At 42.3% G+C, this 25,502-nt stretch overlaps 1 protein-coding gene across 2 annotated transcripts; it reads right to left on the bottom strand.

Moving 5' to 3' along the window:
• Window positions 1–1,986: 1,986 nt before the first annotated feature.
• On the bottom strand, window positions 1,987–24,877 carry LOC109474941 (calmodulin). Of its 2 annotated transcripts, none has more exons than XM_019775438.1 (5): window positions 24,667–24,877; window positions 6,701–6,731; window positions 4,978–5,121; window positions 3,585–3,827; window positions 1,987–2,879 (listed from the first exon to the last, which is right to left on the bottom strand). In XM_019775438.1, exons 1-5 carry the CDS (start codon window positions 24,733–24,735, stop codon window positions 2,851–2,853), a joined length of 516 nt encoding a protein of 171 aa, XP_019630997.1. In that variant the 5' UTR covers window positions 24,736–24,877; the 3' UTR covers window positions 1,987–2,850. The 2 variants fall into 2 exon arrangements, with proteins under 2 accessions (XP_019630997.1, XP_019630998.1); XM_019775439.1 differs by lacking the exon at window positions 24,667–24,877 and adding an exon at window positions 8,060–8,363.
• Window positions 24,878–25,502: the final 625 nt, after the last annotated feature.

Here is a 25,502-nt window from a genome sequence, read left to right as displayed (position 1 = left end):
CCAGCGGAAGGATGGAGATAATTACATCAGAGGTTCTCTTCCCCTAGATCTGCTCCAAAGGAACTGGGCTGTCTTTAGCTAACGGAAGCAGTGCGTCTCTGTCGACTAGCTGTCTTCCGGTTCGATGTTTGCAGCCATTTTTCAGGTTCTGCCAAATGAATTGATTAATCTCCATTCAGCTCTCATATTTTCGCCAGAGTAAGACCGCCACATAAATAAAAGGTGTTATCGAGGCCTTCTCAAGGATGTCTTATAGCTTTTAAAAAACACCAGGATATCTTAAATGTGGTGCGTGTTTGCTACGGGGATTACCAATCTTTTTCCCCGATCTTAATAGGGTACCCAGTGGAATAAGGAGAGTTGACGCTGTGGCCCGGTGTGTCTTGCGCGTCTTTTTGCCGCGTTTGGTTCTTTAGCATGGCATGCACGACCAGAAACTTTGAAGCGTGCGAAACTCACGCCGCATGAAACACGCCGGGCCATTTGTAAGATTATGAATGTGCTGCCAGCGGATTGGAGGCGCGTGTAGAAGCCGATCTTGTCCGACAGGAGGGCCGACAGAGATCGATGACGCCGCCAGGGGTCGCGACTCTTGGCGGCGCCGACCGAACATCAATTCCTTCATCATGCAGTGATTACATAGCACATCAATCTGCGCGCCTGGCGGATAACTAGACGGCTATGTGACAGCTATGGGCCGAGGGCTGGTCCCCAGCCGACACTTATCATTCTCGGGAATATTGAACGGTTTAAAACGCACAACTCAAGCGGAACGAATCCAATAAAAGATGCCATATTAATGTCCCCCACGATGGAAGACCAGGAAAGTGACCATGTAATTAGTTCCGAAGAATCCATCAAGGCTATCTGAAATTCATCAGCTGACTATGGGACCGTGACACCAGCGTGTGCTGATTGTAGGCAAAGTTGTCTTCTAGAAAATGACACACGTTCATCACTGTTCTTTGGACGCCGTTTTACGTTGAAAGCCCGGTTGTGTACATGTGCCCTTGCATACAGACTAACCTCATGTCCTAGACAACACTGTCGTCATAACTGGCCTTTATCAATGCTGAAACTCAATGTTGATAAGTCGTATCAGATTAGACCTAGTGTTCTTGATACAGAACACAGCGCTGTACTGTCAATGCCATTTCATCCTGAAGTTGCCAAAAGCCGTGCGAATTCGTGTCTCATTGAATATGCGTACATCCCAACACTGTCCTTACTTGACACGCCGACGTACAGGCATAGCTGTTTACTGACATTCCGTTTCACTCCAGTTCATGTGCTTTGATGACAAGCGAGTCTCCTGTTTTCGTGGAACAAGAAGAAAGCTTACGGATCTAAGAATGTCTAGTTGATGTTGTCTGCTCTGAGCGTTGATCTGTGATCGTATGACATGAAACAATGCCGCATTGTAAGAAAACATGCTTGAACTATATAACCTTAGACCGGATGGCTTGAACTTTTTTTTCGTGAAACAAATAGTAAATGTATAAAAAAAATAATACCGGCTCGTGTTTTGGTATGTGACTTGGGTTCACAGGTCAGCCATACTCTGCACTATGCTCTGATTTTCCTGTGGTCAGGTGGGCTTCTGTTCTACGCGATGTAGGTCTTTAAGCCTTTTCTGTAGGTGTTCTCCTTATTTTTAAGTTCATGGTTTTCAACTAGTTCATACTAATCATAGTGAAAATGTGTGGTTTTCTGCATGGTGTATGTTCTGATCATTGTCAAGCTGAGACACTGAAGTACATGATCTTGTGACATATTGAATTCACAGGGTCAAATCAATGTGTATGCACTTTTGCAGTGTGCATGAAGTAGAGATCTCAGAAACAGTTCAGTATACTAGTACTCTGCAACAGGATCATCTGAAGGGGTCACCTATATCCTTCAATATCAACATTTCATGATGTTTATTGTTTAAAGTTAAACCTACACATATCTACAAACCTTGAAACATAACTCAGAACCAGACAATGTAGGTGGAGCTAGTTTTATTAGTAAAGATGTCGCACAAATACATTTGCTGAGCCGACTGCGAGGACCACAACATCCTTCACAGGCTCATAGACTACAACTCAAGTGAATCACACTTCACACAAGTGGATCACTACAGTAGAGGAGATTTACAACCAAGACACACAGATCTATCACAGCCTGTGTCAGGACGCACAGTGGTAACCAGTCCCAAAATCAGTTCAAAACACGCAACTGACTGGGCCCAGGGCTCTTGGGGCTATCATTTGGTCACTCAGCACTGCTTTTATGGCCTAGCAGCCTGTCAATATTTACTCTCATAAAAATGTAAACATCTTTAGTGAATACCAAACTGGACATTCATACAACTCTGTCATCATTACAGTAGTTCCTGATCTGCCAGAGAGTACAGTACAGTAGCCATTAATGCAGTCATGTACTTACAAGAAAACTCAGCTCAATAAAGATATGTATAAAACTTTACAAGAACACAAATTGAGAAGGGCCAGATGTGAGGGAGTTTTAGATTTTCTTCCTGTCACCAAAACAGTGCTGCAAAAAAGATCAAGACCTTCACGACATCTCTTGTCCACAAAATCACCAGTGCAAGAATAGGAGGGTCTTCTGTTTTTTAGCTTTTCCTTTTCGTCACAACAAAAATAGAGGAATCTGGACAGTGGGAGCAATCAATCCTTCTCTGTTTTTTTAAAAGTACAGCAGACATTTCACAGGCTAAACAATCACCAAAGATGGGACAGCTACACCGGACCCACAGGAGGGAGGGGGATAAATTGGACAGGAGATGCTGAAGAGCAGTGAAAGACAGAAGAAGATGGAACGTTGGCTTGACAACAGTTGTGCTCTTCATTTGGACGTCATCATGGTGACGAATTCTGTAACACAAGGGAGACAACATATTAGAACCTGTACTCAATACCAGTACCAGAACCATGCACCACGACTGCACTGCCTACTACAATTCACATTGTGACATAAAATAAGGTTGCAATATCTACGTCTCTACACAACAATTTTACGAAGAACATTTGCATACAAGGCAAATACATACCAAGTTACAAGGCATAACTAAAAAAGCACACTAGAAGCTCAACTACACAATATGCAGAAAGTCAGCAAAGTTATGCAGTACACAAGGCAACAGGACACAGCTGTTTGTATGCTTCACACACTATACAGTTGTCAAACAGGTGCACAGATCACACACACCACCCCCCCTCTGCAAGGCCACAGATGTTGAGTTGCCAGGATGCCTGTTGAATTTGATCGTGCAGACATTACTGGTTATCAGTGTCAGTCCTGTTTTATCGCTTCATTCTTTACTCCAGAAATTTTTGCAGCAAACTTTTTCAGGGAAGCCAGAATAAAGAACCTAACCGGAACAATAATCAAGCTGGGGGAATAAGGTACACATCTGTTCATTTGGACATCATGATCACGAATTCTGTGGAGAGAATGAGCAGACAGCACCAGTTACACAACAGATGAAGACAGAAGGATTCAAAGAGCCGCCTAATTGCCAGTGAAGCTGCAGAGAAAGACGTGGAAGTTGAGGAACGGGGATAGATGTGCACACGTACCCTCATAGTTGACTTGGCCATCGCCATCGATGTCTGCCTCCCGGATCATCTCATCCACTTCCTCGTCTGTTAGCTTCTCTCCAAGATTGGTCATAACGTGGCGCAACTCTGCTGCACTGATGAAGCCGTTACCATCCTTGTCAAACACGCGGAATGCTTCACGGATCTCCTCCTCACTGTCTGTGTCCTTCATCTTCCGGGCCATCATTGTGAGGAACTCGGGGAAGTCAATTGTACCATTACCTGTAACAAGTAACAAGGAGTCACTACATGTTCAACAAACCAGGCCAGTACGGGGTCGAAGGTAAAATTCCGCACTTACCAGTAACCCTACTATTAGTGCTATCCAATTACTATTAGTGCTAACCAAGTTAGAAACAAGAGTTACCATTTCCAATGACAAAATACCCGAATCATCCCCAAACAAATAAGCTATCAGGATGACATGTCACAGACAAGCTCCCTTCATGACTAATGATGTAATAATGACTGACAGTGGCAGAACTATGCACTTTCAAACTCCCTTATCTAGATGTGCCAGAATTACTGTCTAGGATTGGAATGTGGTCTGATTCTACCATGTCACCCGACTTTTGGGGGCAGCTAATTCAGTCAAGTGCTAAGTGTTTTGCAACCTAATCTGCCCCTGAAACTTGATTTTGACCCAGTACCATCATTAGAAACAACATGACATAACACTGTAGCCCTGCTCTATTGGCACTGTTGAGATGCCAAATATTTACTGTGTCTGTGTCCGGAGAAGAAATGCCTGTGGTAAACATGCTGTCATGGCCCTAGCATTCATGACCACCCAATCGATGACTCACGCATGCATTCTTGTCAGACCACTTTGCCACATGCTCAATACTGCTATATACTTCCACTTTAAACTGGAGATGGTTCTTGGCTTAAAGGTTGCTGACTAACAAACAATTTGATTACATCTTCCTGCCTAGCACACTTTCCACGTGTCCCCTACTGCATAATTTGCTGCAGTGAATGTCAGGAATGGCCCCTACATTCTACCCATAGGTGCTACTCATCCTTGCACTATATTCTCTCACTTGGCCTCGAAACCTCCATTCAAAACAACCAGCTAGGTCAAAGTCTCTCTCTCAACCTAACTTCTAAAAACTCTACCCCTTTCTTGGAATGCAGGAATAAGAAAATTACTCATGTCTGATTTGTGCCACTCCTTATATCCATTCAGCTGTATGTCACTGTCTCAAGTTTTAACAGCAACTTCCTGGACTTGCCAGAAGCCCCACCCCAGTCTTCTTGGAACAGCTAATGATTTGCTGTTCAGTTGGCAGGTAGGATATTTTTCTCAATCTAAAGTCAAGCCATCAATCCAAACCAATTTACAGACATCATCACTGAATAAAGTTCTTACCATCTGCATCAACTTCATTGATCATATCCTGCAGCTCTGCCTCTGTTGGGTTCTGTCCCAGTGACCTCATCACTGTGCCCAACTCTTTTGTGGTGATGGTGCCATCCCCATCTTTGTCGAAGAGGCTGAAGGCCTCCTTGAATTCTGCAGACAACACAGAACAAAATGGTGTCCTGGTTAGCAACAGATCATGATGGAACCAAACACTATTATAAAATGCTAAAAAATAAATTGCTTACAGATTGTTAACACATCCTTTTAGCAATGAACAGCATTCACAACAGATGTCCCCACTTATCATTCACCAAGGTCGCAGTTTCCCTGCTGGGATTGTTGCAATTATTCATGGCAATAAAAGGTACATCAATTATGCATGCAATACTTCCTGGCACGCTGATTACAAAGCAAATCACCTTTGTGTTCCCAAATTGCAGAGATGTTGCTGCAACTGTCATAACATTATTGCAGTGCTAGGGGTACCCATCATTCTACAAGTCACATCTCTGCTATGTCTATCTGGAATTCTCCACACATGATTACTATTGATTGGGATGTCATGGGACGTGGGGCAAATGCCAGACACTGCCCTCAGAAAAAAATCAATAACATTTAGTGATTGAACTCAAATTGACTGAAAAGTCTCCCCCTCACTTAACAAACTGCTCTGCCCTCCAGGCGTAATTACTGGGAAAGGTTGTGTACATGGTTGTAATGTGGCTGTGACATGAATTTGACTTCATTTATTACTGGGTAGTGAAGACATATGGCTCGAATCCCAACCAAGAAACAACCCACTACTGCTGATATATTCTCCCATACCATAATAATATCCCCACATCCTAAATCTCTTTACAATCTCATAATGTCATTCCCCTAATTTTGCTTCCTGGCATAAAACCAGTTAGCTCGCAGCAACAAATTGATGCCAAATGCTAATATGGTCTTAAAATAATTTGCCACTGTAGAGGGCTTTTTGCATCAGATAATTTGGCCACAGAGGACTTTATAATGTGCCCCTCATGGGTTTGACTTCAGTATGAAGATATTAGTATGCATGGATAGGTCACATTGGTTAGAAGCCAATCCATCAACATGACAAATCATTTACTCCTCTGGTAAGAAGGAATTTTCAAAATACATAAAGAGATTTTTTTCTTGATTTCTATGCTCACGTCATTCAAACTTTGAAAAGGAATTAATACTGCTTTCAGTGCAATGATAAGCCCAAGCAGGAAAAATATGATTGGCAGATTGCCCCATATCCACTTTTGCCCACAGCAACTTCTTCAAAATGCATACATTGCCCACATAATGTGACATTCCTACCTATCAATAGGTATCATGCAAAAACCCACATGCATATTTTACAAAGGTGATTCCAATTGTGTTCTACACATTAATGATTAAGTTTGAGTTATGTAATGGGCTCATCAATTCAGTACAGCTGAAAAAGAGTCTCACTGAAAGCAAGCATAAATGAACTGCATACATCTATTGTTCTGCTTTCCTTCCTATTTGTTTAGCGCTTCTTTTTGGCCCACACTTTAAATTCCATCCATGATAAGACTAAATAATTCTTTCAACAATTCGTACTTGATACCTAGGCTAGTAGCATACCCAAGGCCACATTGTATTGGCTTGGTGGCTTTATATCATGGCAAGAAAACCAAGCCCAGAGTTGGGCACAATGGTTGCCAGGTGAACAAAAGGTGTTTATACTCACCAGCGATCTGTTCCTCTGTCAGCTGATCTGCCTGCAAACAGAAAAGAAAGCGTGAGGTTAGCACGTTACATCTGATGTGTATGCAATGTAATTTTTATTCATGAAGTAGAGGAAGGGGAGGTGACCTGGCACCATCTACGACTTCATTATTTTCACATTCCGAGTTTCAGTTCCCCACCACTGGGACTTTATCTGATTGGTAATTAATTACTTTACCCCACAGGTGGGTGTGGCTCAATCGACCAAACTGACCCTAACTGATCAGCTCACAGCCCGGAAAACTCGGTGAACCGCATCTTGCCTTTGCACACGCCTGAGGTTCTACTGTTGCGAGGCACGGCAAGGACAAACATCTAACTCATTCAGTCATTCATCGCGCTCTCTCCCAGACACACATTAAAGTTTAAACAGTGTTGTCACCGCCAACACATGCCCATCCCCAAGTTGCGTAGGCAGGCGTCGCGGGGCACACACCTGCGCACGACAGGTACACCTTTGTATTCCCCTGCAGGTACATGTACCTGGAAACATTAGACTGCAGAAATTCGAGACGATGAAAAAGGCTTGTTTTACGCGTTCATGGTGCACTCACTGACTGTGTGCACTGCAACTGTAGCACGTCTCGTCGTTCTGAACATTCACTGGTGTGAATCATGGCTGACCTAGCACTGATTTTGATCCTTACCTACGCCGTTATTTTCCACTCGTGGTGCCACAACAAAGGACAAATTAAGTTGTTTGCCTGGTGATGTGTGTGAAGAGTTCTCCCACACACCCGAGGAACACTCGAGTCTCCAGTGACGATATTCAACTCGACAAACACACACACAGATGTGTAAACTACATTTTTTTATCAAGACATTTCCTTGTGCAGTTAACTGCGCAATGACTACAACACTTCCCTTTCCTCCATATACGGTTCAGTCGGAAATAAACTTGATTTGCACAATTGGGTTTGAGACTGACTGCTCGGACAGCCCAGGTACACCCACACCTTAGCAAGATCTGATAACACTCCAGGATCCTGTCTGATGTTACCGTGGTTTCTGGGGGACTAGCTTCGAACTAGAAGCATCCTACACGTGTGTCCTACTTTTCACCAACCATATTGGGCCCAAAAGGACTTCTGGAATGCCCACAGCTAATCTAGTCGACCGAAAAGCCAGAGGCGTTGGGTCGCCGATGGTATCACTGTAGTACGTACGTATCAGATTCACCATGCTTCTCGGTAAGGCACGCGCTACCACAGGCCGTATCGTAGCACCAAGAAGTTCTGTGCCACAGCTAAACTAAACCAAACACATGCACATCGACTCAGCCATATATAAATGGAGGAAAAATAATATAACGCCCTCTTACCATTGTGGAAAGATGAAGTTTGTGTAGGGGTTATACACGCGAAAAAACCACCAGCGTAGGCACTGCAAAACAAGTAACGGTCCTATGCAACACCTTCAAGACCATGCGAAGCCGGCTCACACTGAACCCGTATCGTTCCGCACCCAGTGCCGCTCGCCGCTAACCTGCCTATCCTCCGTTGCCGCAGTGATTGTTTATACATGAACTACTGGGCAACAATAACAAGTCATACTCTTTACCGACAGCTATTATTGAATAGAGAAACCCTGTGACTATTTTTACTGCAATGAACCACGGGGACTCATTTGTGCGGTGGAATAATTTCTGGTGATGTGGGTGGTGCGGCTTTGTCTGTTTTACCCGCCAATACACATGGGTGTGGCCAACACAATCCTGCCCTCTGATTGGTCAGCGTAACCCTGCAATGCGTCAAACCCCTGCACCGCATTCCCCTTCCAGCATGCAATGCTTCAAATATACGCGGGAAATTCAAAATTTCCAATGTAGAGAATGGCTAGTTGGTGACAAGTTTAGCCGGCCGCAGTGGTATATACATTGAATGTCTATGAAATCATCGGGATTTTCCATGTCTTATATCTCTCTATTTCGTCACAATAGCAGTCATATTTGCAAAGTCTTTCCTGCAGTCACCCCTTACCCTTTGACCTATCTCGCCAAAGGCGTTTTGGATAGGCTATCTCCGGGTCCGCTTTTTGGTCCAGTAAACAGAATAATTTAGTGTCATTTTCCACTACCTTCACGCTTATTCAGTTGTTCGAGAAACAACAACACAAATTAGTGTCACTTTGCAAGGATTGGGACCTCTTCCATTTTTTTTTCCAAAAAGGTTTCCTATGTTGCATCATGGAGTTAAAATCAATTTTAACTCCATGGTTGCATTAATTAGATTGGTCGAAATGTTTTGATGTTTTAATATACACGAGTCCAGATCCTGATTTTCATTCAAGTTGTAGCCCTAGCCTGATCCATCTACAAGAGGATGCAAAGTAGAAATAGGCCAAATGCAGTATGCACTCCCCTGGCAAGTTATTCGGCAAAATTCTACTCTTTCCAGTCGTCTCTAGCTGAGGGCTGGTAGAGGCTACTAGAAGCTTACCATTCCCACCGTGTGAACTGTCAGATATTCTCTTCTGAGGTGCAGGTTTCATCACCCAAAAATTTCCCTGGGGAACACTCTTTGCTTCACCGCTATTAGAATTTAACTAATCAACATTTGATTGGCCGTGTTGCGTTGCTTCTGCAGTGAACGTTTGCCTTGTTTATACTCTATTTTTTAGGGCAGTGCCCTCGAGTACAGCCATTGATAAATGAATGGGTCACACGTAACGTTACACTCCAAGAAATTCCAATCATAGGCTTCAAAACGTAATTTTACTCGTATCTCATCACATGGAGATCACATTTTTGTCAATAAAAATCAGGGTGTTAGACTCGAATATGACTCATGTTTCCATATCGTTAATGCGTTCCCCTTTCAATGCATGACTTGAATAATGTGCTGCCAGACAGATACCATCGTTTTTGCATGGTTACTTTACAGTCTTTCTTCGCTAAGCTCCAAGCAGATGCATACGTGATTTGTATAATAGTAATTGTTGTAGAAGGGCACCTATAATCCCTCCACCAATGACTTCTCATGCTCTTTTCAAAGACAAAAACACGTCCAATTTATCAGTTGTAAGTGGATAACAACTTCAGTAAAGAAGCTGTAACGAAACTCTTATATAAGCTCGCAATATTGATTTCTAGAAAGTGGTCGATTCCTGTTGCCAAGGGCATATGCTCGCTTGCAAAGGTCAAGTCCGGGATTCACACGTAGGGAGCTTTCATTGAATTATGGACAGAGTCTGAAGGGCCCTACGTGTAAAAGTACCCCACTCTACAGGGGCTATGATGTCATAGGTAGGTGCTGACGTCATAAACCTTTTGTAATTGCAAGAAGCGTTGTAAATAAGGTTATTGTGCTTTGTCCTTCAAGTAAAGCAACAAAAGACTCTCAAAAGATATGAATTTATCGCGCCTTGTCCAGTATAAGAGAATACATTTCTCGACTCCTCTCTCCATTGTAGTGAAAAATGACTTAAATCAAATACAATATTTGGTCACTGGTTAGTCGTCCATTTGAGAAACAGGTGGTGCCACGTCCACATTCACGTGCACGAAGGGACATACCAAGAAGAATCACGAAAGGGGTGTAATAAAGTTTGTACAGAGAATGAAATAAACAATTGACGAAAGGCATTTTGAAAAGAATTGTGAACATACCCACACGGTGTCGGGTGATGTACCTCTCTTTTATTGTCTATGGCTATAGTTTGATACCACCCCGCCCTTCGAATATAGATGTGGGTTTTAATCACAATTGTACTGCATGACCCACCACTACAGTTCGTATTTAAGCCGAAGTCATTGATCCAGACAGCAAGGCACTACCGATTGTGTTCTTTCTACCCTTCTACTATCTAGCCGGGTAAAGCGATCATTGTACATGTGTCAGCTTTTGCAACCAATCTATTTATTGAAAATAACTTACTAAGTAGTACAGCTGTATCAATACGTTCCATTACATGTATTATGTTATAGGATTGAGCAAAAAAGCAAGGTCATTTTGGGAGTGGGCCGTTCTGGATTTTTCTCACATTATGTTAACGGTATCTGTCAATCTACACGACCCTCCGTTTAGCTCCGCCCCTTTATTTGCTAGACCAATTTGTTTTCAATGGGTTTTCGACTTGGTCGAAGGATTCTTCCAAATACCCAAACGCTTGTCTACTACTATACACCAAGGACTTTATATAGAAATACACCCAGCATTCGTGTTTCAATAATTTAGTACCTATTCAAACATCATGGTAGGAGATCATGGGTTGTATACATGTAGAATAAAAGGAATAATGTGATATGTCCAAGACCATTACATCAGAAGCAGACATTCAACGACTTTTCGTGACAATCCCAAAGCCCGCCATGTGTGTTGTGGTGTGATAATAAAACGATAACACGTGCACGGTGAGCAAGCCACCTGAACCCACAGGCAAGAACTGAATACTGTTTTTTTAGTAGCCCCCCCCCCCTCCCACCCGAAAAACAGAGCTCATAATACCTAGGAGGATAATACCACGCGCGCGACATGGTACGAAATAGAAATCCCAGATCCCAGAGCAGGAAACGCAAGGTGCTAGCAGACGATGTTTTGGTATTATGAATTTTACATCACGACGTGCGGGCTGTCGTATTATACTGGATCGATCAGAAAGCTTCTCTCCTCTCCTGTTTTTCTTCTCTCTTTCCCTGACCCACCACTTATCTTCACCTGCGCAATCATAAACAACGCAGCACGAATGCGGAGAGAATTCTCAAGTCCTCTTCTGTATTGTCGGCGTCTTGAGCCCGTCAAATTGGAGTGCACAAAAGGGCTCTCCACTTCAAGCATTCAATGCGCTCTTTCATTTTCAAATTGGTTGTGCAAAGAACACTTTTTTTTCATAGACCAAAGGCTGTCTGCTTTGCGCACAAGCCTTTCAGAATGCATTTTTAAATGGAAATTGGACGGAGAAGGTCTTCAGAAAATCATATTCATAAAGCAGTGTTTTGCCGGAACGTTAGAAGTATTGTATGTACTAGTAGCGACCAGCTGCTCGTACAAGAGATGGGGTTCGTTATGTTACAGGTAATAAACGAATGTACGAAGATAATCTACTGACGACGAAATGTACACCACGGGGTGTGTTTTATGCGGGTATTAGCGCTGATAGCTCAAGCTGTGACGTAAGCCGGCGATCAAGATAGGATTAAAACGTAAAAATCAAGACAAATAGAAATTAGGAACCTCCTGGAGTTAGAAATGTGATAAGACGTGGGAAAGGATAATAGCGCTAGAATTTTGACCGTCAATTATTCATTTATATAGTTCCATTACATATGTACATGATACAATGTAATACTGAAATGACTATGCTTCTAGTGCTTGGAGGGGGGGGGGGCTAAAAAGGCCTTCATCGGTTCTTCCAAGCCTGTCTAATTGTCTGGCCCGTTTGTACCATTTCTGTCGGTTGGTTGAAGAATAAAAGGACACCGTCAGTGTATAATTGTCGAAATACATGGCAGGACATATATTAAAACTCTGCACGTTCCCTGCATCATTATTCACACTATATATTCGACACGTACATAACATTGCAGTGGCATTTCATACACGCATTATACAAACATCGTTACTTGCGTCATTTAAATTGCACAGCAGAACGCATTATACACGACGGCCCAGGTAGCCTGACGTCAAATACCCACACCGTGTATCTTTTGAATGTTGATCAGGCATATACACTGACGACATAGCCGGTGTCTCTTGGAATTAGAGAAACATCTCTAGGAAGTGGCCTGGTCAAGTTTTTGCAAATCTGCTGTTGTCCCAATGCATTTTCTTAGCCATTCCAAGGACATTATACATGTGCTTGGCCATTCCAAGAAAGTTTTGAATTACTTTATACGGTATATCGATCTTCTGATGGAGGCACGAGGTGGAATACAAAATAGTTGATAAAGTATGCCACTGAATGATTTGTGATGCGAAGGAGATGCGACAGAAATGCGCCTCTCTTGATGTCATCATGACACCATGAATCTTGTTGACAAATCGCGGTCCCTTTTCTGTCTCATGTCACAGAGCCCCACACAAAATTAATGGATGCCAACATGGCGTCGTTTGACACATAATATATACATGTACGATATTTACAACCCCCTGTGAGAGACGTTGCCCTTTAGAATTGTGTCGCAGCCTGTTTGATAACTCTACATAGCTCCTCCCTCACAGTGAACCAAATGCAAACACACCTGCGCCGAATTCAGTGATATTTGGAAAAACCCCGAAGCAAAGCTTAATCTTTCAGAATGCTTTGGTTCCTGGTAGATATTTCTGTTCAGAATAAATCTCTCTATATACCATAAGCTTAAGTGCCTATAGTCCGGGTGCATACAGCGTTTGAGATCGGGCTTTGCTTTACACATCTAGGTCTGAAGGTGTGGATCATACTGGCTTGCCTACGCCAAAACCGATCAGAAGTGTAAGAAAACATGTCCTAGTAGATTCGAAACGGAGCAGACTCTCTCTTTCACTCATTTTCTCCTTTATCACTTTCTCTATTCCATAGGAGAGAGAGTATGAGATCAAGAGAACAGAGAGATAGAGAGTGAGAGAGAGAGAAAGAGCTCGAGAGCTCGAGAGAGAGAGATGTTCAAGAATCGCTTCCGTCTCTCACGTGCAGTTTAGAAAAAGATGGCTAACCCGACACGTGCGGCGTCCATTTAAGGTAATGTGATCTAGAAACGCCATATCCCGCCCCCGCGCCGTTCAAAGTGATTTTCCAACTCGGTGTGATCAATTTTGTAAGAAATTCAGGCCCAGGTTCCCATTACGGGATTTAGACCAGTAAGACGCCCGTCCCTAGATAACTGAGGAAAACTCAGAGTGCGCGCACAGAGCCTAATGACCAAATACGTCCTAACACACAGTGGCGCATTGCAGCAAAACTGACTGGTGGTATGACCTACATAATGGACATAGGAGGCGTCACTAGAGTGGTATATAGATGTACACTTTAAAACGCACTGACCTCGTAAACCATTATTAATGCATTAGGAAACGCCGTTTTTTACAATACAGAAAATTTATTTATCAAAGAATGCAAGAAAATTATTTCTACATCCCTGGAAAATTTATGAAGTGCTTTAAAGCTGGGCAAATACTGTTTTATGAACCATAACTCAAGTTACAAAAAAAGAAGAAACGCTAATGGATATGAGAACAGGCCCTGCCCCATGGGTTTTCTCACTAAGCCGATAACAAATGCATTAAAGTAATGACACAGCGTGGACCACCAGCTGAATATCAACTATCATAACACGAATTGAATTTGTCCTATTCCGATAGAGCTCACATCAACTGTGATATTTTACGACATATAGTCCATGGTTTATTACCATAAGGAGGGAAAATGTGCTGTCCTTTCTTAAGCCTTCTATCAGCTTAGAACGAACCGGGCATATACCCCGGCCCAACAATACGGTAGAAAATGTCAAATTCCTAAAACGTTGCCATTTTAGACATTTTACTTAGCTTTATGATGCCGTTGCTATTAATAACGGTCATGATCTACAAAAAGCTTTAAATCATAATAAAAACAACAATATTTAAATGTATAAGTATAAGTCTACAAGATGATTAATGTACATTGTGCCGACGATATCCATACTAATATGAAAATTACTATTTTTTCGGGAGGCGGGGCAACCCTTTTTAATAATACGTAACGTTAACGTCTATGTGGCGTACCCAAATATGTCTGTCTATACACAAATATGTGGCGATCTGACATACACGAGAAATTTTGCAGCAAATGTCAAGCAAATTTTTTTTAAATCTCACGGATTATACGTAATCATTACAGCAAGCTAGGACACACCCCTGTTTTCGCTCATCTCGCCAACACCTTAGAGGAACAGTTTTATCAGAGACCGGGCATTGCGTTTATTACCTAAAGACAAGACAAATCCTCTATATATTACAGTGGAAGATACTACTATCCCTCGAGAATACTAATCTTGCAAACAGATATTGCATTTTTCTAGCCCATGCACTTCAAATAGGCAGCCGTTTATAACAGTCTTGGACCTAGAGTTCAAAACCTAACGATTTTGTTCTCCAACATCTGCTTGGAGATTACGTGAATACGGCATTTACAATTAGGATCAACATGTACACGGCGTGTTTTTAAAGTCTTAATTCAATCACAACGTATGATATATACCTTATATATGCTTGCATTTAAGACTAACAGTGTATCAAAGCGGTTTCACTCTTCAACACAGCATTACGAACATCGCGTAATGGGTTTTCGGCTGTGATCACTGATAGTGGATGTAATAGCCCAACGTGTTCGATCCACTGGGCCGTCCCATTCGCTCCAGCCAATAGAAATCTTTGTATTATTCTTGTGGGCCCGTCTGTGGCTTTGACAAATCCGTGCATTTGTTAGAATTATTCACAGTACATTATCATACCTGATTCTAGGAAAATGTATGACGATGCGACGACGTATAGAGAAATGCTTCATATGTAGACATGATTTGAAGGCTATCAGCAATTCTTAACCTCGAGCAACTCGATTTACACACTTAAGATACAAACAATTGAAAAATAAAAACGAATCCGGCCAGAGGGCGTGTCCGGTTGGGGTTACATTCGTCCTTTCGGATGGGGACGTAAACCCGCTGAAGCAGGCCCTGCATGGGGGGCCTCGGGCGTCAAGAACCCGATATACCTACTATTAGTCTCCTGTGCAGGCCCCGCGGGCGGAATGGAACCTTCTCTCTGCGGCTATGTAGGATGGCCGGCTATATTAAAATAATGCGCTAAAAACTACTAGTATTCCCCACCGCCGCGGTGCCTGCACATGAGGCTATATACCTACCGTGAAGAGCAGGGGTGTTAAAACTTCACCTCAGTTGAATGAATACTTTTTACACATTGTAAGTCCCCAATTAAGTATTAGTTGAATATTTGCCAAAATACTCTATTAATAAAACACCTCATATATAAACAGAATGTTGAATATTTTCATAACCACATGCACGGGGAAAAAACTCTTACCGTTTTTTTTCACGGTTTTAGTCGATGAATGATATCGTCGATACCAGACGAGAAATGTGCTGCGTATTTTGTCTATCTTATGCAATAAAAGAACTAGTAGCTAGGTGTCGCTACTGCTTATTGCAACGTCACCTTGGCCACGTCAGCTCAGTTCGCATAACACTAAAGTTATTACAAAGAACAAGCTATAGGAACATCCATTAATATTATCGAAAAATACGACTGATATCATTTGTCCCGTAATGCTTCATTCTCATTGCCGTTTTGTGACAAATGGACTCCGGTGCATGGCCAAAACTGATATACCATATATCTACGGGTTACCATCTAATATGATACGAATGAATGATCCTAGAACGAAAATTGGCTTCATATTTCTTCCACTCTCTTGAGATGCTACAAAGCTGGCCAATTACTCAAACGGCAGACGATGTTTGCCATCCGACGAGTCACGGTTCCCGCCACGGCCTTGACCCGGCGGGATTTCCGTTGCTAGGCAACAGTGACAGACGGCAGCATCTGGTGTCGTCTGACGATGTGAACTACGTAGACAGATAGGTTATGTTATGTCGTTTCCTTTCCCCATCAAAAGTCGATGCTCGAGGCAACGAGATATCTTTTACGGCATCTCGTTGTGTTTTAGAATAGTGGTCTTACCCTTTGATGTAACTAAAGAAATTGTACAAAGCACACTGATCGGTCATCATCAATGTGCGGTCTGAACCATTCCAGATTCCCGCCCAAAATTTGACCTGGTCGCCCCAGACTGAACTCAGCACGGACTTCAAAATGGCGGCACGTGTTTGCAGCAGCACATGCAAACTTGTCGCCACGTGCATTCTGGGTTACATATCGGTCATCAGAGGGTCAGCCCTTTTGAAGGGAGGGTGGGGGTGCAGAGTACATAGTTTTAACAACAATGACAGGTGCCAGTTGATATAGTAATTTTCTCTCAACATGCTCTCATATTTTCACATCTTAATTAGTTTAAGGACATCAACTTTTATCCTATGCGCTGACTTTATGAATAGAAATTATCTGACCAATTATATGACAATCCTTGAATCCAATAATTCATACTTCTACAATACAAAAACTGGAAATGAAACTTGATGTGACACATTTTTCTCGATAATAAGAAGATGTAATGTGAAATCTATATAATACAGATATAGAGATATAAAAAATAGAAATTATAGATTTACACATATGTGAACAGATAATTTACACATATGTGAACAGATAAAAAATGAAAATATAGATTCAACATGTATTACCTGTTACATGTTGTGTTATTTTCTTCTTTCCCCTGCTGTTAATTGTTAGATTTTATTTCTTGTTCTAGTCTTTTACATCTGCAACGTGCGACACAATCTTGGCAACCTTGTGTATGAAATTCACAGTGTCGTCTCCAAAATCCAAAGCGCACGGATCCCTAAAGCTAGCCCATAGCATAGTGGCATGGACTGATGAATGATATGGAAGAAATGGACTCAATCGAATATTTGTTACCCGATGATGTATCGTTCAAGAAATGGCCAAATGTGTGCCAAAATAGCGCTCTATGCTATAGCATTCCACACTTCTGCTTAATTATTGTTAGAACATTACGCAGTGCCAACGTAGTTGCCATAACGCAGGTCAGTCAACAGCTAATATGCATAATGAGAAACCCATATACAGTATAAAACGGCGTCTCATACTATCACCAACCAATGAGCTCCATGCCCCCTTCAGGCACACATAAAAGCAGCTGCTCTCTGCAAGGTCTTCGGTTGGGAAAACTGACCAGATCTTCGTCTTCTAGGTCCTCAATGCCGTAATCATACGGCCCCTCGCGAGCTCTTTTCCTCTTCCCCTTCTTGGAAACATTTGGGGCAAAGGACACACAGTTGGGCGTACATGTAGGAACGTGAGCGCAACGGGGTTGGGTAGTCGCGTCGGCCTGGTCAACACAGTCAGTAAAGGAACAACAAACTGTGGAAAGTTTGCACAATCACAAAACTGCAAAATAAGTGGCCATTACTTGTCAATGCATGTAGTAATGCATCATGCAAGTTTTGAAGTGTTGATATGTTTTCAAGTGTCACTTTGTATGGGTACAATATACATGAAATCGTTGAATGTTTTTTTTCACTTGCCAACACGGTTCCCATCAAAGAGCTTCGTTGGAGCTTCATTGAAGCTCCATGGTCAAATCCATAAGAAGCGTGTCTATGATACAAGAGGCTCGGCCATACGCATAGCACAAACACTTCTATAGCCTAGTTGACATTCTTTTCTATGATGCATCCGTCTTTCAGCGCTCCCGAGTTCTATGAACACATATTTCAAACGCCGACAGCACTGCGACAGATATGCATGAACTAGACATATCGAAATTCCTTGGACTCGACGTCGTTCAATGCCAAGACATCGTGTCGCTATTCTCCGAGGCCCCCTCCGAGTCTCATTAAAGACATGGCTGCGTGCCAGTAATCTTTATGTTGGCATTTTGTCATCTAAATCCGAAGTGTATTCATGGTGGGCTAGCTGTAGGTAGAACCTACCGGCAATGATTTGCGGGACAACAGTCACCTCTTCTGAGTATTCACAATGAATACTGATATATTTGCAAGAACTGCAATAATTGCGGTAGAAATTCAAAGAGAGTGTGTCTAGTTCATGTATATTTGGTTCAGCAAATGGCCCCGCGCACGGTATCACACAAACCTCTGTGCGTGATATATTCGACCAACTCCAGTAATGTTTAGCGCAGCTGTAGCAGCATCGGAATTGCAACATTGCAAATCAGCAAACATAGTGATGACAACACCGCTGCCCCTTCCCCCACTTATTGGCAACTGTAGCGTTTAACTGACCGACGTTAACTCTTTGTCTTTGCTATCCATGTCGAAGCCATAGGGGATGGTCTCTGACTTTTCAATCTTTCTTCCCGGGGCACAGAAGACACAGGCAGCGGGAGCAACGGGTGCACATCTGGGTTTGGCTTGATCGGTCTGGTCCGTGAAACACAGTCATGACACGTTTAACAGCTAAAGCACAAAACTACAACGCAAATGGCCCTGTTAGTGACAGATAATTGATCTAAAACATATCTGACGTACTCAAGCAACGTCTTGTTAATGTATTATTTGAGTAATGTATCATTTGAGCAACGTACAATACTAGTGGTACACAATGACAACAATCCATACATCTCCATGATCGACCAGACACAACGTTTACCTCCATTCTATTCATCAGAAATCGGATTTTGTTCGACCTCTTGCCTTCTTGCTACATATGCATCTTCAGCATAATTAAAGCGTCCATAAATCTCCAAAACAAAAATCTACACATCAAATTTAGTGGAAAACCATATCTACGTGCATGACTACTTGTTGCATAGGTGCCCTACGGACGACCTTTCTGTGTAAATACCCTTTTATCTCTATGAGTCACAAAAAGGTGGCCCGCTGTCCCTAGAGAGGGTGCAAAAAGCATCATCGCATTTACCGTAATGTATGACCATTTTAGGCCCTATCCATTAGGCCACCTCTCCGCTGGCTCCAGACCGTTGAGCGAGCAAATTGGATTTGTACGACCTTTGCCTTCCTAAATGGAATATGATCCATGATGTAAAAGTGGATTTGAAAGACAACAACACGCGAGGACCTTAGTTTTACATCGATGAAGTTTGTTTGAACTACCTACCTACTTATTGGCCGTTCAACTGTCACCGTGGAATGGGGAGGGGGTATTACACGTGTACCCCCCCCCCTCGGGAATGGATGGGAACGTACGGTACATATGTGTGATTGATTGATGATTCACACCCTTAGACCAGACCTCGTAATAACGTAGATTAAGGGGCGTAATCAGTGGGCCAATGTCAATGGCAAAATGACTCCTTTGTGACATTGGTCGTGGGTATCAGATGAACAGCACCCTTAAAAGGGGGGGGGGCACGAATATTATCATTCATCATGATATCGTGACATCTTTTTAAAAAAGGAAAGTCATATGAGTGACTTTTACGGAGGTATACGTGCGCTTTGAAAGGTCACGACTCCAAAACAGCTATGAATTTGATGAATGGTCTAATTTAAAAGTTGAGGAACTTTATATATGGCAGCGCTAGTGTTATCACAAGTTCTTGTTGTGTTTAAAAAAAGCTTGAGATTATCTTGCAGTTATGTCTCTGACACAAGCTGAGCGTGTCACACTTCCATCGTTTTCATTGGCCCAGTACATGTGTCCACCTTGGTAGAAACATCTCGTACGAACCAAAACATTGTTTGAACGGAATAGTGACACTGAAACAGAAAAGAGGAACAGACAAAACGACAAGATATCTAAGCGACAGAATCTGCGACACAGAGATTCAAGCTTCATACATACTTAGAAACCCCCAGATATAGATTACGTTACGTGTGGCTAGTGCGTGTCTCGGTCTGTCCTAAATAAGGTCAACAGAATTATGATTTGTTGATTCGTATTACAGCAATCGTAATGGGAAACCTGATGCTTTCTTTATCACCTGTATGTGAAGTCTCGCATTACAGACACCGCGAGATTCCCGGCGAGATTGTCCAGGTGCAAGAATTTTAGGCAAAAAGAAAGAGGTGTCTTCTGGCAGCTTTGAATAGGGCCTTATTGGCTCTTTAACCCTTATCGCATTGCCGTGTAAATACAATTATAACGATTCCCTCCATCCACCTATACCGGTAAATTTATTCAAACTTTGTCACGGCACTGGTGATGGTTGCTGTATAAAAAAGAACTTTATTGACACAACAAACGTACAGCGACTTTCGTAAGGTCCTTAACTAACTAGACATACAGACAGATACGTGGGTACAAAAGAATTACCTACAAGACTATAGATGAATCAAATCATAGCACTTGTAGCACGTGTGAAGAGGAGTGAAGATAGAGTCATTTCACAAACAGGTTCATTACAAATCTACTAAATTCAGATAAATACACCATATACAATTTTGTTGCTCTGTATTGTGGGATGCTTGATACCATGGTTTGGTGTATAACACCAGACTCATGATAACAATTCCCCAAGCGAGTGACATTAATCAACGTAGGGGGCGTATACATCTAAAAACGCGTCCCAGAAACCGTAGCTAATGCTGCAGGGATTAGTGGCGTCGAACCGAGATAACGACGTGGGCCAGTTGTTGCGAAACTCACTTTTGTGAGAACACTTCCCAGACAAACTGTAGATAAATAATAACATCAGTTGGTGTGCTATTGTGGGCGTTGTCAAATCAGTATGGTAGTTGCTTACCTCTCGGTATATGTTTGTACATGTGACAATCGACAAGTACATGTATACAAATATTTAAAATCTCTCCAAAATACACCACGTTAATCTAATAGTGGCATATGCCGTTTTCATTTCCGGAACAGTTCCACACTTAAGATTTACGTAATATTGAGTTATATTTCCTTGGCGTTTACCCCGCAGGTGACGTTGCAACCTCTTAAGCGAACTTTCCAGAAAAAAAGTAGTCCCACACGTCCTCGATGTCACTGACTGGCGCCGCAAGACGAACAACAGACAAGAGTCAGGGGATCCACTATCTGACACTTATCTGTTCGTGTAACATGGAACATGGCTTTAAGAGATAAGTATCAAAAACAGGCAAGGATCAGCCGATAATACCTCATAAATCTAAAGAAAATCGAAGAAAACACACTTCAGTAACTCCCTGCACAGTGTAAAAGAAGAAGAGCGATTACTTCCCTGAGTGGAATTGACTTTGATCGATGGCAAAGCTACACAAAGTACAAAATCGGTTGTAAGTTGAAGACAAGAAAGTGATCCTGTATCCTTGACTGGTTTGGTCTGGTATAGAGTGGCAGCCTTATTTGCGTAAACGTGACTGCTGTGCCCCAGTTTGCCAGTAGATAACAGTCCTATCTTATCTTAGAAACGATTCCCATTTGGATGCAGGAGAAACCATATAATTGAACAAAAAGTGAAACAGTACATGTGGTGACGTTACCGCTGCGTGTGTCACCATCTTGGTGTTCCGTATTTGCATTTCCTTGAATCGTAACTAGTTGAGCATTTGTCTCTCAGAGGAGCACTAATAAATGTATATATCTCAAAGATGAGAAAGAAAACCCGCCGATGAAACATGCCGTGTATGAAACACGATGCATTGAAATGCAAATAGCGACACCAACATGGCGGTCAGCATTTACCTCTTTCTTCGACATAGAAATCCAGTGAAAACACTTTGTATGCACTAAGTACCCGGAGGTTTCTAGAATTTTCCGTGGTAATTTTCCAGTGTTTGAATCTAACGCCTTCTTGAGATTCTTGAGGCATGTCCGCGGGCGCTCTTTTTTCTCAAGCCTCTTAAGGTTATGATGGACTATTTGCTCGGAGTATGACTATCACATTCAACTGGGATTGTGCCGAATTCCCCAGTGACGCGATATCAACAGTTTGCCATTCCGGAAATGCAGCCCGTGCTATCACTCTCCCCCGGTATGGATTAAACACGACAGCTAGCCGGAAGTATTTGTACATGTCTTCGCTAAAGCTTGTCAAATCTTTATCTTGTGCGCAGAAATTTAGTCCGTTCTGTGCAAGCTGCTGGGCAAAGATATGTTAAGCGCACAAAAATACTTGTTTTCAAAGAGTTTCACTAATAGTTGTGCATTATTTTCCAGTTCGAAGCTGTGTTAAAATGCTGGTACACTTTGTCTAATGGTGCAGTTAACACATTAAACAGTACATCTCCATATCGCCAGAAATTGAGATATATATGTATATAGGGTATTAATATATCTAACGTTATATATTATAGCGAAATATAAATCTATAGCGAAAAAAGTAAAATGAAACAAAGTTACATGTGTATTTTAAGTTTGCATTGCTTCATTATATCTGCCGCGTTGCGACGTCACGTTTACACTGAAGAAAGGGGTTCTACGAAGCTAAAAATATACATAAAGAGAGAAAGGAAAATACACCAACAGTCCGTAGCAGAAGATGAAATTAACATTTTGCTATAAATTGTGAAGGTTGATATACTATAATAAACATATCATTTTTCCATGTTATAATGCGCAATGATATCGATTCAAATGAGATGTTGTTGTGCACTTGATGCATTGAGCTCCACTTATGACCAGTAGGTCATGCTGAGGTCCTTCTCAAACACATCCACGCACACACACGGGTCGACGACCCACTATCGCTGGGTTTGATTTGATTTCCATGCAATCATGCATGTCGACCAGTTCTAAGCGCATTGGCGTCGGTGTTAGATCGTTGTCAATAAGAGCAATTTGCTTCCATGTCCACATAAGCGATAACACGTTGTGTGGACAAAAATACAGTTTAGATAACCCCAATTATCTATCTGTAGTGCTTTAGATGGCCAAAACATCCGGGCCATGTCGTATCAAAGAGTGTAACGTAGCATGTATAATATATAAGAGTTGTAGATTAGTTCAAACCGGAATCAGCCAGTCCAATCTAGTGCCAAAAACACACGGCGTGCGACCTTTTACTTCACAGCCATGATCGATGATTGAATTACTAGCAAGCGCATCGCCCATACGCGATTGCAATTATGACATTCTAGTGGACCGCATTAGTAAAAATGATTCGTCACATTTGACTGTAACGGTCGATTAGTTAGTGGAAAAAAAGGGTTGACTAGGTGAAGGTACTTCAGTAGAGTAACACACACGCACCATGGTTTTTCTACTAGCTCTACTACAGTCCAGCGGTCGGCGAGATGAGATGATAGGAAGAGGTAGTTCTTTGAGAAGTCGAGCTGTGAGAATTCACCACGTGACACCACCACACTCTCACAAGTAGAAAAGTGAATTTTCTACCACTGCATGTAATACATGAATCATGGTAAGAAAAAAAACACAAACGCTTGACAACGTTGCTATGTGAAACATGCTGCACAAATCATGAAATGTCTCCGGGAGATTCGAAAGTTGTACGATTTCTCAACCGACACCAGCAAGTTGAAAGTACATGTACCGCCAGTTTTTGCTGAGCAGTCTCGTGCATTTTTTCGTCCCTAACAGCGATTATATGTCTTCATAATCACCTGAAATACTTTCCAATGCAAGGGACTAGTGCGAGATCAAAGCCGAGGCACACTCGGCATGAGCGCTAGCCTGCGCCAATGATTTTGCCGAAAGTGCCCGAAGCCACATTGAACTGTTATAATAGCAAAAGTCAGTGATACCTACCGACCCCTCCGTTTCAACTGTCATTACAATCACAACTGTTGTAAGCGAACGCGCTGTGGATTGCAGAATCTGATTCTCCGAATATCCTCCCGGATTGCGACAAAATGTTAACAACCCTACTTGCTATTGTGTAATGAACGAACCGCTGTAAAAATTTCCTAACTGTACAAGCCAAACCCTTAAGAACCAGGACAAACACAAAAAAACATGACAAAAAACTTTCACTCTGACCCAATTGGATACTACCGGGTATTGATTTTTGGAAATAACTTTTTTTCCGCAAAATGGTTTCAAATGACAGCTCTGATCATCTATTCGACTTAACGTTACATATATAGTGTAGAATAACACGCTAACGGCAGAAATCATGAAGATGAATTTTGAGTCTTTGGTGCAAATGAAGACATATGGTGACAAGTGGCAATCGCCGTACACTTCTCTTCAGCAAGATGCCCTGCAATTATGTGGTTTACCAGTTACAGATATAGAAACTCCCACGCCGAGCTTTTCCCAACGCTGCATGGTACAGACATGTACAGAGCGTCGTGGATTGCATGCGAAAAGTGGCAAGGGATACGCAAGCATAATCAATGCAAGCACCCATCTAACCCGTAACAACTGTTGTGCCAATAATGCTTCCAACGTTAGATTAAAAATCACGAGAAGGCACATCGTGCTATCGCACGTAGAGCATGTGTACACTTACATACTCTCCCAAACGATGTTGGTTGATCCTCAGATGATCCTTCTTTTTACCACCGGCTTGCTTTGGCATTCTTGCACGGGAATGGACGCTGTCGTCTGCCGCTGGTGATACCTCTTGCTGTCTGGCGTCTGCAGACCTCTCAGTTGGATGACGCTTCTGGTGTAGTGTTTAGAAGAGAGCGGCGTATATAAGACTGATCGCCCTGCCCACCCCACTAGTCTCTCTCTCTATGATGATGCTACCTCTATGCCTAGCCGCGAACTTTCCAGAAACTGCACCCTTCGATTTCCATTTGATGACGTATGCGTGTATACGCGCGTCATCAGCAGACAGGGTCGTGTGTGTGTTGTTTTCTGACAATATTATTGATCAATATTTGAATATGATGGCGCGTCTGACTCGTTAGTGTCACCCAGCATTCTCTGTGGCCAATGTTTGAGCTACTAGTCCACCCAAATCTAGAAATAACCGGCGTGTGCCGGCTTTAGCCAGTCCTGATATCGATTGTCATGATTTTCTGAACACTCCCCGAATCAAGTCCAAGTGCGCCCCTAGCCCGAAAACATTTCGGCCAGACGGCATGTAACCGTCGGCATAACAGCATGCCGCCCCGATACGCGCACTAAATCATGTGGTATAATACCTAATATTTCCGCAGCAAAACCCATGTGGCTATTCCTCAGTGACAGTATGTATACAAAAATAAAACTATTTGGACAAATATGTGGACAAATATTACACAGTCAGGCGAGGTTTGATTTCGTAATATCACTGTTGTTAAACTCTGATGATATCTATACTGTGACGCTTAAACATGACATGCGCGAAGTATTATA

Source organism: Branchiostoma belcheri, unplaced genomic scaffold (assembly GCF_001625305.1).
Source record: "Branchiostoma belcheri isolate BF01 breed outbred unplaced genomic scaffold, Haploidv18h27 scaffold32, whole genome shotgun sequence".
In the NCBI taxonomy this organism is placed as follows: domain Eukaryota; kingdom Metazoa; phylum Chordata; class Leptocardii; order Amphioxiformes; family Branchiostomatidae; genus Branchiostoma; species Branchiostoma belcheri.
This window is presented reverse-complemented; position numbering and strand designations above follow the sequence as displayed.

Bases quoted from the DNA above. Each gene is read 5' to 3' on its own strand.
- LOC109474941 (XM_019775438.1), bottom strand. From the start codon at position 24,735: ATGCCAAAGCAAGCCGGTGGTAAAAAGAAGGATCATCTGAGGATCAAC. The intron at 5,122-6,700 runs GTGAGTATAAAC...TGTTGTCTGCAG, and splicing joins GACAGAGGAACAGATCGCTG to AATTCAAGGAGGCCTTCAGC. The intron at 3,828-4,977 runs GTAAGAACTTTA...TACTTGTTACAG, and splicing joins CAATGAAGTTGATGCAGATG to GTAATGGTACAATTGACTTC.